The sequence below is a fragment of the Mandrillus leucophaeus genome, unplaced genomic scaffold, assembly GCF_000951045.1.
Source record: "Mandrillus leucophaeus isolate KB7577 unplaced genomic scaffold, Mleu.le_1.0 Scaffold87, whole genome shotgun sequence".
Classification (NCBI taxonomy): Eukaryota; Metazoa; Chordata; class Mammalia; order Primates; family Cercopithecidae; genus Mandrillus; species Mandrillus leucophaeus.
The window spans coordinates 4,183,080-4,197,606 of NW_012109474.1; the positions used below are offsets into that span (position 1 = coordinate 4,183,080).

The 14,527-nt window shown below is 42.6% G+C and overlaps 2 protein-coding genes across 2 annotated transcripts in view; both read left to right on the top strand.

The window, feature by feature from the left end:
- Positions 1-2,562, top strand: part of ELAC1 (elaC ribonuclease Z 1) — a 19,850-nt gene extending 17,288 nt beyond the window's left edge. The window contains exon 3 of the mRNA XM_011969051.1: positions 1,895-2,562. Within this exon, the coding sequence (XP_011824441.1) occupies positions 1,895-2,361 (467 nt within the window). The 3' untranslated portion in view covers positions 2,362-2,562. The remainder of the gene's footprint in view (positions 1-1,894) is intronic.
- Positions 1-14,527, top strand: part of SMAD4 (SMAD family member 4) — a 116,027-nt gene that overhangs the window by 17,294 nt on the left and 84,206 nt on the right. The gene's annotated exons all lie outside the window — the stretch shown is intronic.

Below are 14,527 nucleotides of genomic sequence, written 5' to 3' on the forward strand. Positions count from 1 at the left end.
GGCATGCGCCTGTAGTCCCAGCTACTTGGGGGGCTGAAGCAGGAGGATCACTTGAACCCGGGAGGTCAAGGCTGCAGTGAGCCAAGATGGAGTTACTATACTCCAGCTTGGGTGACAAAGTGAGACTCTGTCTCAAAAAAAAAAAAAAGTGTCATAGTAAACTTCCACTCCTCTATCCCAGGCCTAAAACTGACATTTTCTCCACTTAGTCCCTTTGCCCAAAGTTTGCTTATTAAGGAAAATCCATGGGACCAAAAAATGCTATTTAGAACAAAAGCCAAGTATACATTTGAATCCTGTCTTCAGCTTCCTGGATCCACATTCTTTCTTATACTATCTTGGTTGGCAAGGTGATTTGGGTGATAGTGGTGGTGGCTTTAGATCCAGGCTTTATTTTTTCACGTCTTCCCTTTGATATGTGTTTTTGATGACATCTTTGGTCTGAGAATTTTTGCCATTGATCTTAACCTTACAACTGCAACCATGTGCTTTCAGAGTTTCCTTCTCTATCTACTTTGCTTACTAATGTAACCTTCATTAAATTAATTTGGTATTCAAAACCCTGTGCCTCAACCAGTTTGATATACCAGGGTTCATTACAGTGGAAAGCAAGCATGCAGAGGTGGGCTTGGGGCCCATCTAAGGCTTCACACCTCCTCCATGCTAAGCCAGTATGCATGAGGGGATCTTCAGCACCTCTTGCGAGGTAGAGTCCAGGTACATTATATCTCCAGTGTCACTGCCTTCATGGGCATGGTGTGGCAGTGCCTGTAAAAAGCACGGTGGCATTTTGTGTGTGCTTGTTTTTTTATTTATGCGATCTCTTCCTCAACTAAAACAAAATGCTAGGTAATGAGGAAAAGTGACTTAGGTTAATGGTATTTTTATTACCTGAAAGCCTGTAGAAATGCTATTATATTTGGAAACTTTAAACATGATCTGTGTTGGAATTGGTGGTCATGTTATACTAGTTTGTAAGTATTGTCCATAGTGATGATCAGGTCTTATTTTAAATTAGTATGAGATTTAAGCCCACTTTGATTAAGTGTGGAACTGCCCGTCTACCAAGAAGATTAATAATGTACAATTGCCTGAAAAAATGCTCCTTGATCTTGTAATACAAGCAATCTTCACTAACAATTTTTTTATTAAGTTACTTTTAGGTACTTGTTTTGACGAGGTGTTGATCATATCGTGTTTTTTTTTTTTTTTTTTTTTTTTTTTGCAGTATTATTCTGTTGTCCAGGCTGGAGTGCAGTGGTGTGATCTCAGCTCGCTCACTGCAACTTCTGCCCCCTGGGTTAAAGCAATTCTCGTGCCTTGGCCTCCCATGTAGCTGGGACTACAGGTGTGCACCACTACGCCTGGCTAATTTTTTGTATTTTTAGTAGAGGCAAGGTCTCGCCATGTGGCCAGGCTGGTCTCGAACTCCTGAGCTCAAGTGATCTGCCTGCCTTGGCCTCACAAAGTGCTAGGATTACAGGCATGAGCCACTGCGCCCAGCCTGATTATATCATTATTTAGATGCACTCTCAAATTTTACCCAAAAGTGAGCTTATTAAATAAAGCACTCTCAAAAACTGTTGTTTCCTTGCACAATAGAGAATCAAGGATGTTATAGTGACTACAATAAGGTCCTAGTGATACTTAGGAGACTAAAACTTGTCTGACATGTATGCATGGGAAATGTTTTAAGTACTAAGGCATTGCTAATATCAATCAACACTGAAACTTTAAAAATGTATAAATAATTCCAGTTTTCCACAAGTAGTAAAACATTTATAACAATTATGGATGCCTTTTCCATTAGCTATTTGCAATGCTGTTAAAATAGACTCTTGAAAAGTCATAAATTCCATTCCTATAATGTAATGTTATCTGCCTTCATCATTAGGTGTTCCACCAGGTCCTGCCTATGGGAAGCTGAAAAATGGAATTTCTGTTGTTCTGGAAAATGGGGTTACAATTTCTCCCCAAGATGTCTTAAAAAAGCCTATTGTTGGAAGAAAAATCTGCATATTGGGTGACTGCTCTGGGGTTGTGGGTGATGGAGGAGTAAAGCTGTGTTTTGAAGCAGACCTGTTGATCCACGAAGCGACCCTGGATGATGCCCAGATGGACAAAGCAAAGGAGCACGGCCACAGCACACCACAGATGGCAGCCACATTTGCAAAGTTGTGCCGTGCAAAGAGGCTGGTTCTGACTCACTTCAGTCAGAGGTACAAACCAGTTGCCTTGGCCAGAGAAGGAGAAACAGATGGCATTGCAGAACTAAAAAAGCAAGCTGAATCAGTGTTAGATCTCCAAGAAGTGACTCTAGCAGAAGATTTTATGGTGATAAGCATTCCAATGAAGAAATGAAACCAGTGTTCCTGGGTGCATACTGACATGTCTGTGAATATGTTACTGAACCTACAGTCCAGTTTTTTATTTCTTGTTTTAGTCTGAGATTATTTGGGCCTTAATAATCCTAAAAAGAAGGGAGCTGCATTGATGAATTGGCTCAGTATTTAAAGGGAGCAAGCTTTTTGATAATAAATCTTTTTAAGAGAAAAAAAACCCCAGCATCCTTTTTAAAGTCCAGATTTGACAAAATGATAGACTATTCAGGTATACGTCTCATTTTGTGCTGCTACCACAGATAGCCAATATTCCATGCAGTCCTGGGTTTAGCTTCTGCCCAGCTTTATTGCTGCTGTTGGCAAAGAGCACAGGACTCAGCCCTCGTGGCTAAAAATGGTATTTTGGCAGTTTGTATTGAATCTGTTTGTGTTATTAACAGAATAAGGAGAAATGTCATGAAACGCTGGACACGCAGGATTGACGATAGCATGACCATAGCTTTGCTGGAATACTGAATGCAGGGTTTGGCTAGGTGTTTATTTTCACATTTTATTGAACTTTCTGTTTGACTCTTAACCCATAATTCTCAGCTTGGGTGACACTGCTCCTCTGGAAGCAGGTTTGAAATTATGGGGATGTTTTCTTGTCACAGTGACTGAGTATGGTGGGGGTGGGTGGTGGTGGTGGTGGTAGTGGTGGTAATGGTGGTACTACTGCTACTGGTATTTAGTCAGCAGGGATCAGGGATGCTAGATGTCCTGCAAAGTTTTGGTCAGTAATGTACAATAAAGAATCATCTCACCCTGAAATGCAAATTGCAGACCCATTGAGATACACAGCAAGTTAAAGTTTATACTCTTGATGTGGATATAGTTTACCAAAATTAGTGACATAATGAGTCAAATTACTAGGTAAGTCAAATCCGAAAGAGTGAATATGTTAGAATTGCAATGTCATACCAAATAACATTCAAAAGAAATGAGCCATCAAGTGAAGCTTATGAACCTGGAGGTAAAAAATGCTTATCTATTAAACTGATTTCTTTTTTTTTTTTTTTTTTTTTTGAGACGGAGTCTCGCTTTGTAGCCCAGGCTGGAGTGCAGTGGCCGGATCTCAGCTCACTGCAAGCTCCGCCTCCCGGGTTCACGCCATTCTCCGGCCTCAGCCTCCTGAGTAGCTGGGACTACAGGCGCCCGCCACCTCGCCCGGTTAGTTTTTTGTATTTCTTAGTAGAGACGGGGTTTCACCGTGTTAGCCAGGATGGTCTCGATCTCCTGACCTCGTGATCCACCCGTCTCGGCCTCCCAAAGTGCTGGGATTACAGGCTTGAGCCACCGCGCCCGGCTAAACTAAGGTTTCATTTATGTGTCCCTATTAGTAAACATTATTTCCCCAACAGTGTTTCTTAAAACATGCTCCATGGCTAGTCTTGAGTGCTGATTCACTCAAAGGGGCTCCTCAGTCAAATCAGTTTGGGAAACACTTTATTGCTGTCTGTCCTTCTAGGAGTGGTGTAGTGCCCATCAACATATTAAAAACAGTATTGCTTCAAATGATCGTAAACCAGTGTTGGATGCCAGAAAGACCTGATCCTACAGTCCCGTTCTGTGACTTATGGTGGTACCTCTGTGTGGTCTGGAGCAGGTAACTCACTCTCTGAGTTTCTTCAGCTTGTTCATTTCAAAAATGGGAAAAACAGTAAGACCCATGTCATAGATTGTTAAACAAGACAACATATATAAGGGGCATAGCACATTGCTTAAATGTGTTGAGAAATCCTGCAGTACAGAGGCCTGTCAGCTCTATTGAACCCCTTTCTCAGTCCTATTTCACCAGGTACTACCAATTAACATCTCAGGAACCTGGAGAGCTTTACAGCACACATATTTAGAAACACTGTTGTAGTACTTACTGTTCGATTCCTCTGGGTTCTGGGGCTTCTCTGGCCAAAATTTTTGACTCCTGGCTAGTTGTGGAGACTCCAAAGTGGTGATGATCGGCTGGGGGCAGTGGTTCGTGCCTGTAATCCCAGCACTCGGAGGCAGGCGGATTGCTTGAGCCCAGGAGTTGCAGACCAGCCTGCGCAAATGGTGAAACCCCATCATTACAAAAAATACAAAACTTAGCCAGGCATGGTGGTGTGCCTGTGGTCCCAGCTACTCAGGAGGCCAAGGTGGGAGCCTGGGGAGGTTGAGGCTGCAGTAAGCCATGATCGTGCTATCGCAGTAAGCCATGATCATGCTATCGTACTCCAGCCTGAGCAACAGAGCAAGACCCTCTCTCAAAAAAGAAAAGAAAAAAGCAATGATCAAGATAGGTCTGGTTACTTAAGATATGATCATCCTGATGTAGTCTCTAGAATGGTCTGTCTTACTGTAGACTCTGCCCCCAGAAAATGCCAAATTTTGATCATGCATAAAGCATGTCATGGTTTCTAAATTCAATTCAAATAAGCATTAGACATTTAATATGTACCCAAACTTGTGCAAGAGGCTAGGACTAGAATGGCTCTAGGACTAGAATGGCTTAGATGAGTATCTCTAATGCACGAAGCCCCTGAAGATAGAGATTATGTCTTAGTCACCGCCACATCCTTAGAAATGCCTACCTAGAGCTGAGTGCAGCGGTGTGTGCCTGTAGTCCCAGCTACTCAGGAGGCTGAGGTGGGCGGATCACTTGAGCCTAGGGGTTTAAGTCCGTAGCGATATGGCAAGACTCCATCTTGGCTGGGAGCAGTGGCTCACACCTGTAATCCCAACACTTAGGGAGGCCGAGGTGGATGGATTGCTTGAGGCTGGGAGTTTGAGACCAGCCTGGGCAACGTGGCTAAACCCCGTCTCTACTAAAATTACAAAAATTAGCTGGGCATGGTGGTGCACATCTGTAATCCCAGCTACTCGGGAGGCTGAGGCACAAGAATTGCTTGAACCCAGGAAGTGGAGGTTGCAGTGAGCTGAGATCACGTCACTGCACTCCACCCCCTGCCAAAAAAAAAATGCCTACTTACAGTAAGTACTCAGAAATGCTTTAAGTTCAGTAATGAAACTAGCCCATTTCATTGCAGAACTTACCAGAAAGAATTTAAACCACCGGTTTGGTGGTACCTCATTCACTGTGTACTAAATAAGTGCCAGACTTTATTGCATTGGTAGTACATAAATGAATAGACAAGTGGCAAAATTCCAGCCCTAAGCGCACAGCCTAGTGAAAGAGACCAGTAGATAAAAGTAAATCTGTAGTTGCTTCACATGTTCTAATCTTGTAGCCTGGGCACTCGGATTTTGCTGTTCCTGAGCATTACTTGGTAGCTGACTTGAGCCATGCCCTTAGAATCAGGCTCTATAAATACGTATGGGCTAAGCCCTCAGAGGCCATGGGAATGTGGAAACGATATGTTGGGTCAAGTGTAGAGTATCATTCCATGATGATAACTTTTTCTAGACCCTCTTCCGGGCTAAAATTTGTTTTCAATGATAGGGACATTCTAAGAATTTGTGGAGCTAGAATTAAGAAAGAAGTTTATATTAGACTTCTCAGAACCTGTAATCTACCCAAGGATTTGACTTTTAAGTGGGGAGGGTGACCGTAATATGCATTGTGCCCCAAATTTACTTGATTACTGAATCCTCTTTTTGCCAAGGAAGATGTTGGAACTTTAGAACTTTAGAAATGCCATCCTCCATATGTCGCAAAATTATTCTATTTATATTTTTTACCTGCACAATTTACTGAGGTAATGATTTCCATGTCTACACTTAATATACTACTTCCTTTGTCCTAAACTGAGTCAATTGTGAGGAATCCATAGATACTTATTTTAGATTTTATTATTATTACTATTTTTTTTTGAGACAGAGTCTGGCCCTGTATTTTAGATTTTAAAAATGTACACTTGCAGCCAGGCACCATGGTTCACCTGTAATCCCAGCACTTTGGGAGGCCAAGGTGGGTGGATCACTTGACGTCAGGAGTTCAAGACCAGCCTGGCCAACATGGTGAAACCCCATCTCTACAAAAATTAGCTGGGCGTGGTGGCTGGCGTCTGTAATCCCAGCTACTCTGGAGGCTGAGGCAGGAGAATCGTTTGAACCTAGGAGGGGAGGTTGTAGTGAGCCGAGATCACACCACTGCACTGCCTGGGCGAAAGAGCAAGACTGTCTTAAGAAAAAAGTGCACGTTTTAATTCTCCAAAGTTGTTTACACTTTCCCAAATAGACCTTAAATCAGCTCTGTTTAATACTCATGCCTCATTAATGCACTTTTAATGAACTTTGAATTATAAAAGCAGCGTATGCTTGGTACAGAATTTTTTTTTTTTTTTTTTTTTTTTGAGACGGAATCTCGCTCTGTTGCCCAGGCTGGAGTGCAGTGGCGCGATCTCGGCTCACTGCAAGCTCTGCCTCCCAGGTTCACGCCATTCTCCTGCCTCAGCCTCCCAAGTAGCTGGGACTACAGGCGCCCACTCCCACGCCCGGCTAATTTTTTGTATTTTTAGTAGAGACGGGTTTCACCTTGTTAGACAGGATGGTCTCAATCTCCTGACCTCGTGATCCTCCTGCCTCGGCCTCCCAAAGTGCTGGGATTACAGGCGTGAGCCACCGCGCCCGGCCTGAGAATTTTTTTAACATTCGATAAAAGAAGACAAGTATTCATAATTCCTTTACTCACAGAGAGCTGTTATTTCTGATCCAGTGGTCCCCAAACTGAGGGATGAGTGAGAATTACTCAGGGTGTGTAGGTAGACAGAGATCCTTAGGCTCTGCTTTCAAAGACTTAATTCACTAGGTCTGGGGTAATACCCAAGAATCTGCATTTTTAATAAGCCCCCAGGGTGATTCTGAGGTATATGAGTGGCAGACCATATTGGGAGAAAGAAACTGTGTATTCTATGCATTTTTAAAGTTTTGTGTATGTTTAGATATTTTGTATGTGCTTCTACCTATGTTTGTATATATGTACATTATACACATGTACACATGTATATTTTTACATGTAGGCTGACCTCAACTGTTTTTCTCATTTAGCATATATGAGCATTTCCCCACGGCATTAAGTGTTCTCTGAAAGCATGAATTTAATGATTTTCTATTATTGCATTCTGTAGATACAGTATCATTTAACCATTTTTTTTATTTGGAGGCAGTGAGATTGTTTTCCATTATTATAAATAATACTGTCACGAATAGTCTTATGCATAAATCTTTATCTCTGAGTATTTCGTTCCTTAGAATTGATTTATCTGAGGGTGAAAATCTGACTTCTTTTTGGAGGTTCTGCGTAGGAATTGCCCACTGGTTTCCATGCTCTTTTACACTCCTAGCAGCAGTGAATAGGAGTGGCCTGTCTCGGTATTCTATCTGGAGATGATATGGAGTATCATCAGCTCATGACCTTGCTAACTCTTCTTCCCCAAGACATTAGTCCTATGAAGATTATTTTCACCTCCCAGTGCAAATAACTTTGTTATGTCTTGCAAGTAGGACGTATTGTGATTTCCTTGAATACTCTTATGCCAACTTAAAAATTTGGTAGTTTTTACTTTAAGGGTAAAAATCCTTGCTTCAAATATGTCCATGACAGACGTACAGTGAAGGTACTTTTTTACTAACAAAGGTATAAAATTTATCATGAAATGTGCTGGTTCTGTCCTTACTGATTGATGGATTTTTCAGGTAATGAATGAGTCGGCATTTTTCTTACATGGGAAGACTGAAAAGGAAGCGCTGGTAATGCTTTGAATGTTCCCTCTTGGCAGGATAAGAATAGAGCGGGGGGTGGGCCGGGGGGAGAGGGAGGAACAGGGAGCGGGTAAGATCGCAAAATTCGTTTCTTCCTTAGTAGGAAGTAAACAATGTCTAAAAGTGAAAAATAAATAGTACTCTAAGCATAGTATGTTTTTAAAAAGCAGAAGGAGGGGAGGAGGGACTACTAGATGAATAGTTAAGAGTGGAAGAAGGGATCAGAAGGGTCCAGGGTTGGGGAGGGATGGTCAGGGGACCGCTATTTTTTATTAGCCAAATAATATTAGCACTATTTGATATTTTAAACTATTTGTGTGTATTCATTTACTTCAAAAATTACATTAAAACACACATACAGATAAGATGCTGCTCTGAGTAATCTTATCAACTGCATGTCTCCCCATGGGTACTCCAGGCAGTTAACAGCTGCTCTCAAGCCTTTGTAACATTCCAGTCCCGTTCTCCATACTGCAGTCTGAGTCTGTGTGTTTTGTTTTTTTCAAAATGCACATTTGAGTCTCACATTCCCCCTGCTTGAAACTTTTTAGTGGCCATATCTTACCCACCTTCCCAATCTAATCTTCCTCTATACTTCTGCAGCCCCAACCACGTGGGTCTTCTTTCAGTCCTTTGTCAGGACTTTCTGTTGTCATGAAGCCTTTGTTAGGCCTGCTCCCTCTGCCTGGAATGCTCTTTCTCCTCTCCCCAAGTTAACCCTTACTGGGCCTTCAGATCACAGCCCTATAGTCACAGCCTCATGGAAACCTTCCCTGGCCTCCCCACTAGGTAGCATATTACTTTTTTTTTTTTTTTTTTTTGAGACGGAGTCTCGCTCTGTTAACAGACTGGAGTGCAATGGCGCAATCTCTGCTCCCTGCAACCTCCGCCTCCCGGGTTCAAGTGATTCTTCTGCCTCAGCCTCCATAGTAGCTGGGACTATAGGTGTGCACTACCACGCCCAGCTAATTTTTGCATTTTTGGTAGAGACGGGGTTTCACCATGTTGGCCAAGATGTTCTTGATCTCCTGACCTTGTGATCTGCCTGCCTTAGCCTCCCAAAGGGCTGGGATTACAGGTGTGAGCCACCACGCCCGGCCGCATATTACTCTTAGAGCACCTGCACCTGACCTTCTTGGTGCTTGGCACTTACTATTTTCATGTTGGTTCTGTGAGCGATGTTTCTCTTTCCCATTAGCATTGTAAGCTTCTCAAGAGCAGAACTGTGTCTTTTGTTTCCCTCTGTGCCTAGCTTGGTGCCTGGAACATATTAGGCACTCGATAAATAGTGTTGACTGGTTCAGTTTTCCCTGTCATCCTGTTATTCAGTTAATATGCAGTGCCTTGTTTTCCTAGGAATTCTTCCTGATCAATGTTAAAAACAAACAAAATTTCCATCCCTAGTCTCTGAAATAAAAGTGGGAAGGAGGATAATGGTTGTCTGTGACTGTAGTGGGGTGAATCCTTTTAAGTACTAATTTTAAAGCTTTAGTTTTGTGTCATACGATATGCAGACAGAAACCTCGACCCATGGGAAGGGTTGGAAAAAAGATTTACTCTGCCTAAAAAGTTGGGATGTTAGCTTTTGCAATGTGTAGGGAAATCAGAACAGAGAGGAGACAGCCAAGCCTTAGGCAGGAGTCTGGAGCCCTGTGCAGGTAGGAAAAGTGGGAAAACTTTAAGAACGCAGATATCTGATACTCAATTTCATGTTTCCTGCATTGCTTGGAATTAAATCCGTACTTTCTACCTGACTTTCTTTGAAGTCTGCTATACACACATGACTTGGGGATCGCTTCCCCGCCCTGCACACCACCAAAAGAGAACAAGTTCTAAATTCCATGACTAGGTTGACCGGGCAGGGGACAAAGGACAGCAGGGAAGAGAGTGAGACAATCCCCAAACTCATACAGTTCACAGGAGCTGAAGTCAGAGGTGATTACATGAACCAGTGTTTCCCAGTTATTTTCAGAACATTGTGAGGACATTTACCTTAACATAGTCTATGGAATGAGAGTGTCGGGGTTAAGCCAATTTCATGTATATCTTAAAGGACAGGGTAACTCCACCTGACATCTAGACACAGATATTTCTGTGTCCTTGATATGTTTCAAGGGTTAAAAGGCTGTCATATCCAGTATAACAAGGAAGTTTTTTGCGGGGAAGCAGTGCCTAAGTTTATCCAAAGTAAAAAATATTTCCACCCCTAAATAAAGCTAGCTGAGAAGCACTGCTGCTCAGATGTCAGGATGCTAATTATACACCCAGCAGACATGGAAGGTACAAAGATGACATGCACCCACGAAAAAGTAAAAGGGGAAAGGCAAGGAATCAAGTTTTCCAGCTATATAAATCTACCTTTAATTGCCAGAAATGGTTCAGGCAGCCTCAGGTAGAGAACTACACAATGTTTAGTTCACTATCACCAAATGAAACCAAGGTTATCTGGGTTGTTTTCTACATTGTTGTGGCTTCCAGACATCATAGGCTTGTCTGACTATGTCTCCTTGACACATCCTGGGCTGGAAGTGACCTTGTCACTTTGCCTTCTAAAGTGCTGGGATTACAGTTGTTGACCCAGATGTGGGTACTTCTAAGGTACCCAACTCAAGTGCTGATCCCAACTGGCATACAAAGGGCCTTCCCATGGAATACATTTTCACACAGCTAGCAGATAATAGGGCACAATCCTCCCCAGCATGCCTATACCAAGAGGCAGTATAGCCTAGTGGAGTGGTCTTCAGGCTAGGTAATAGTATCCCTGGAGATATGTAAAGACTTTTCTAAGGATACATAGGCATATTCTCATATGAAATATTTCCCAAAGTTTATTTTCCTGAGAACTATTGCAATCAAAGTGTTTTGCTGTAGATTGTGTATTGTTCCAGAACGAAAAGCCTCTGGGATACCAGTGAAAGGGATAATTGAAATATTGATATTGAGGTTGAAAAAAATGAATGATTAACACCTTCTTTTATAAGTTAGGTAGTCTCCAACTTGTTTTGAACAAAATTGAAGGAGGATCTAATCTGTCCAATGATAGATTTGTTTAAGCAGCTTTACGGAGATGTAATTCACATGCCATACAATTTGGTAGTTTTTCATATAGTCACAGAGTTGTGCAACCATCACCACTATCAATTTTGGAACATTTTCAGTATCCCCCAAATAAACCCCATACTCATTGGCACTGACTCCCACTCCTCTCCATCCCCCAAACCTACTATCCCTAGGCAACCACTAATTTGCTGTCTCTATCGATTTGCCTATTTTGGACATTTCAGACAAATGGAGTCATATGTTATGTGGTCCTTCGTGACTAGCTTCTTTTAGTATAATGTTTTCAAGATGTATCCATGTTGTATCAGTCCTTTATTCCTTTTTATGACCAAATAATATTCCATTCTGTGGAGATACCACATTTTATTTATCCATTCATCAGTTGATCCAGTAATAGATTATGAAAAATATTGTCTACAAAATTCGTATATCAGGAATGAAAAATGAGATATTGCTACAGATCTTATGTTTGTAAGATATTGCTACCTGATATGTCCGAAATACTATTTCAACCTATAATCAATGTAAAAAATGATTGAACTATTATTATACATTCTTCTTTTCATACTGTCTTTAAAATCCAGTGACTTTTTCCACTTACAGCACATCTTAATTTGGACTAGCCACAGCTAGATTATAGGTTGAAATAATATTTTGGACATATCAGGTTAAATAAAAGACATGACTAAAATTAATTTCACCTGTCTCTTTTTGCAGTTTTTAATGTGGGTAGTAGAAAATTTAAAATTACCTATGTGGCTCACATTGTATTTCAACTGGACAGCGCTGCTTTAGACAGTCTTTCTCAGTGCCAGCAGAGTGGTTCTTTAAAGATACAATTCAGATCATGTCACTACTCTGCTCAGAACCCTCCAGTAATATCTGATCTCACTCAAGAGTAAGTCAAAATCCAGATCAAAGTCTACCAGTTCTTGTGTGATCAGCCTCCACCCCACCCCTTCTCTCTCAGGTTCAGTGTAAATCAAGTTCCAGATTTTGCGAAACCTGAAGTTTACATCATGGGAGAAAGGAAGGGGAGATGAAGATGGGTTCTTGCTAAGAAAAAGAGTACAAATTATGAATTTATTTATTTATTTATTTAGAGACAGAGTCTTGCTCTGTCCCGCAGGCTGGAGTGCGGTGGCACGATACTGGCTTACTGCAGCCTCCACCTCCGGGGTTCAAGCAATTCTCCTGCCTCAGCCTCCTGAGTAGCAGGGATTACAGACTGGGTAATTTTTGTATTTTTAGTGGAGACGGGGTTTCATGATTCACTGTGCCCAGCCAGATTATGAGTTTAGAATTAGGTACTGTGATGGTTAGTACTGGGTGTCCACTTGACTGGATTGAGGGATGCCTGGATGGCTGGGGAAGCATTGTTCCTGGATATGTCTGCGAGGGTGTTGCCAGAGGAGATTGATATTTGAGTCCCTGGACTGGGAGAGGAAGGTCCAATCAGCTGCCAGAGCGGCTGGAACAAAGCTGGCCGAAAGGGGGAAGAAACAGCTTCCGGAGTCCTCTCCGGCGCCCTCTCTTCCTGTGCAGGATGCTTGCTTCCTGTCCTCCTGCCCTTGGACATCAGACTCCAGGTTCTTCGGCCTTTGAACTCTGGGACCTGCACTGGCAGCCTCCTGGAGGCCCTCCGCCCGTCGGCCTCAGCCTGAGGGCTGCACTGTCAGCTTTCCTGGTTTTGAAGCCTTCAAACTTGGACCGAGCCATGCTCCCGGCTTCTCTCTGTCTTGCAGACAGCCAGTCATGGGACTTCGCTAATCCTGTGAGCCAATTCTCCCTGATAAACTCCTTTATATATATACACATATATCCTATTGGTTCTGTCCCTCTGGAGAACCCTAATACAGGTTTTGGCACCAGGAGTGGTTCTAGAGGAACATAATTTTAAGCATAAATTTCCTTTGTCGGTTTTGGGGTTTCTGGAGTTGGATATCTAATCTGGTTAGACCCAAATGCTAAACACTCTATTTCTAATAGTATGGACAGCAGTAATAGTCCTTGGCTTGAACTGTTTAGAGAGTTATGCAAAATACATGCATTTGATATTCTGATTCCCTGTTCCTAAGAGGCAAGGAGTTCGGTGACTCTATACATGATACCTTTGAACATTTGTGGAGAACCAAGGAATATAATGAAGTTGGTTGGTTGCTCCTAAGTTCACTGGGCAAAGTGATGAAGGAAAAGGATGAGCTCAGGGATTCTATTTCCTGGTTCTAGATACACATGCACAGCCAAAAAGTTTCTCAGGATGCCCTAGGTAAGAGTCTTCTCTTCTGTGGACAAAGAGCTGAAATTGCGGAAAATCAGACACAAGCTCTTATGCAAGTGGCTGACCTGCAATGGAAGGTTCATGCTTAGCCTCACCAAGTGTCTACTGTCAAAGGGAGGGCTTTGATTGGGAAAGAGTGGGACCCTGTAAGTCGGGATGGGAATATGGGGGACTCTGATGAAGCTGGGGACACCTGAACAACTAAATTCTGATGAGCCTTTTTTGCCAGAGGAAATGGCGTCTCCACCCCCAGTAGTGGCAACATGATTTTACCCACGCACTCCAGTACTAGCCTTTCTATCTTTGAGATTAACCCTGCATTTTCCGGGGAAATAGTGATGTCCTCCCTTGAGGCAGCTGCCAGGAAAGACAATGCTGGTTCTCCTCGGGACCCATCCCCACCCATCTTTGCCTCTGGATTCTAACTGGACTCCAGTTCCTACAGGCCCCTAGAGGTGAGGTTCAGGTTATGACTCATGAGAAGGCGTGCTACGCTTCAAATACTAATCAGACTTTTTGGGGGCTACTGGATGCTGGCTCCAACTACTCGAGTTTTCTAATTTACATGAGAAGAAATCCAGGGAACAGGTATGGGAATGGATATTAAGAGTGTGGGATAATGGAGGAAGGACCATAAAGTTGGATCAGGCTTAACTTATTGCTATGGGTCCACTAAAGATTCTGCATTTAATGTTGCAGCTCAGGGAGTTAAAAAGGGTTCTAATAGTTTTATTTGCTTGGTTTGCTGAAACATGGATCAAAAGATGGCCTACTGTGAGTGAGCTGGAAATGCCTGATCTCCCTTGGCTTAATGCAGAGAAAGGATCCAAAGGCTTAGGGAGATTGAAATGTTAGAGTGGATTTGTCAGTGAGGACCTACTTATCCCAACTGGGAGGGTCCAGAAGACACACCTTTCACCAGTACTTTGTGAAACGGATTTGTGAAGGGAGCACCAGCATCCTTGAAGAGCTCTGTGATTGCTCTTTTCTGTATGCCAGATCTTACAGTGGGAACCGCAGCCACTCAATTGGAAAACTTAAATGCAATGGGAATAATTGGATCCCGAGGTGGCAGAGGCCAAGTAGAGTACTCAACCATCAAAGG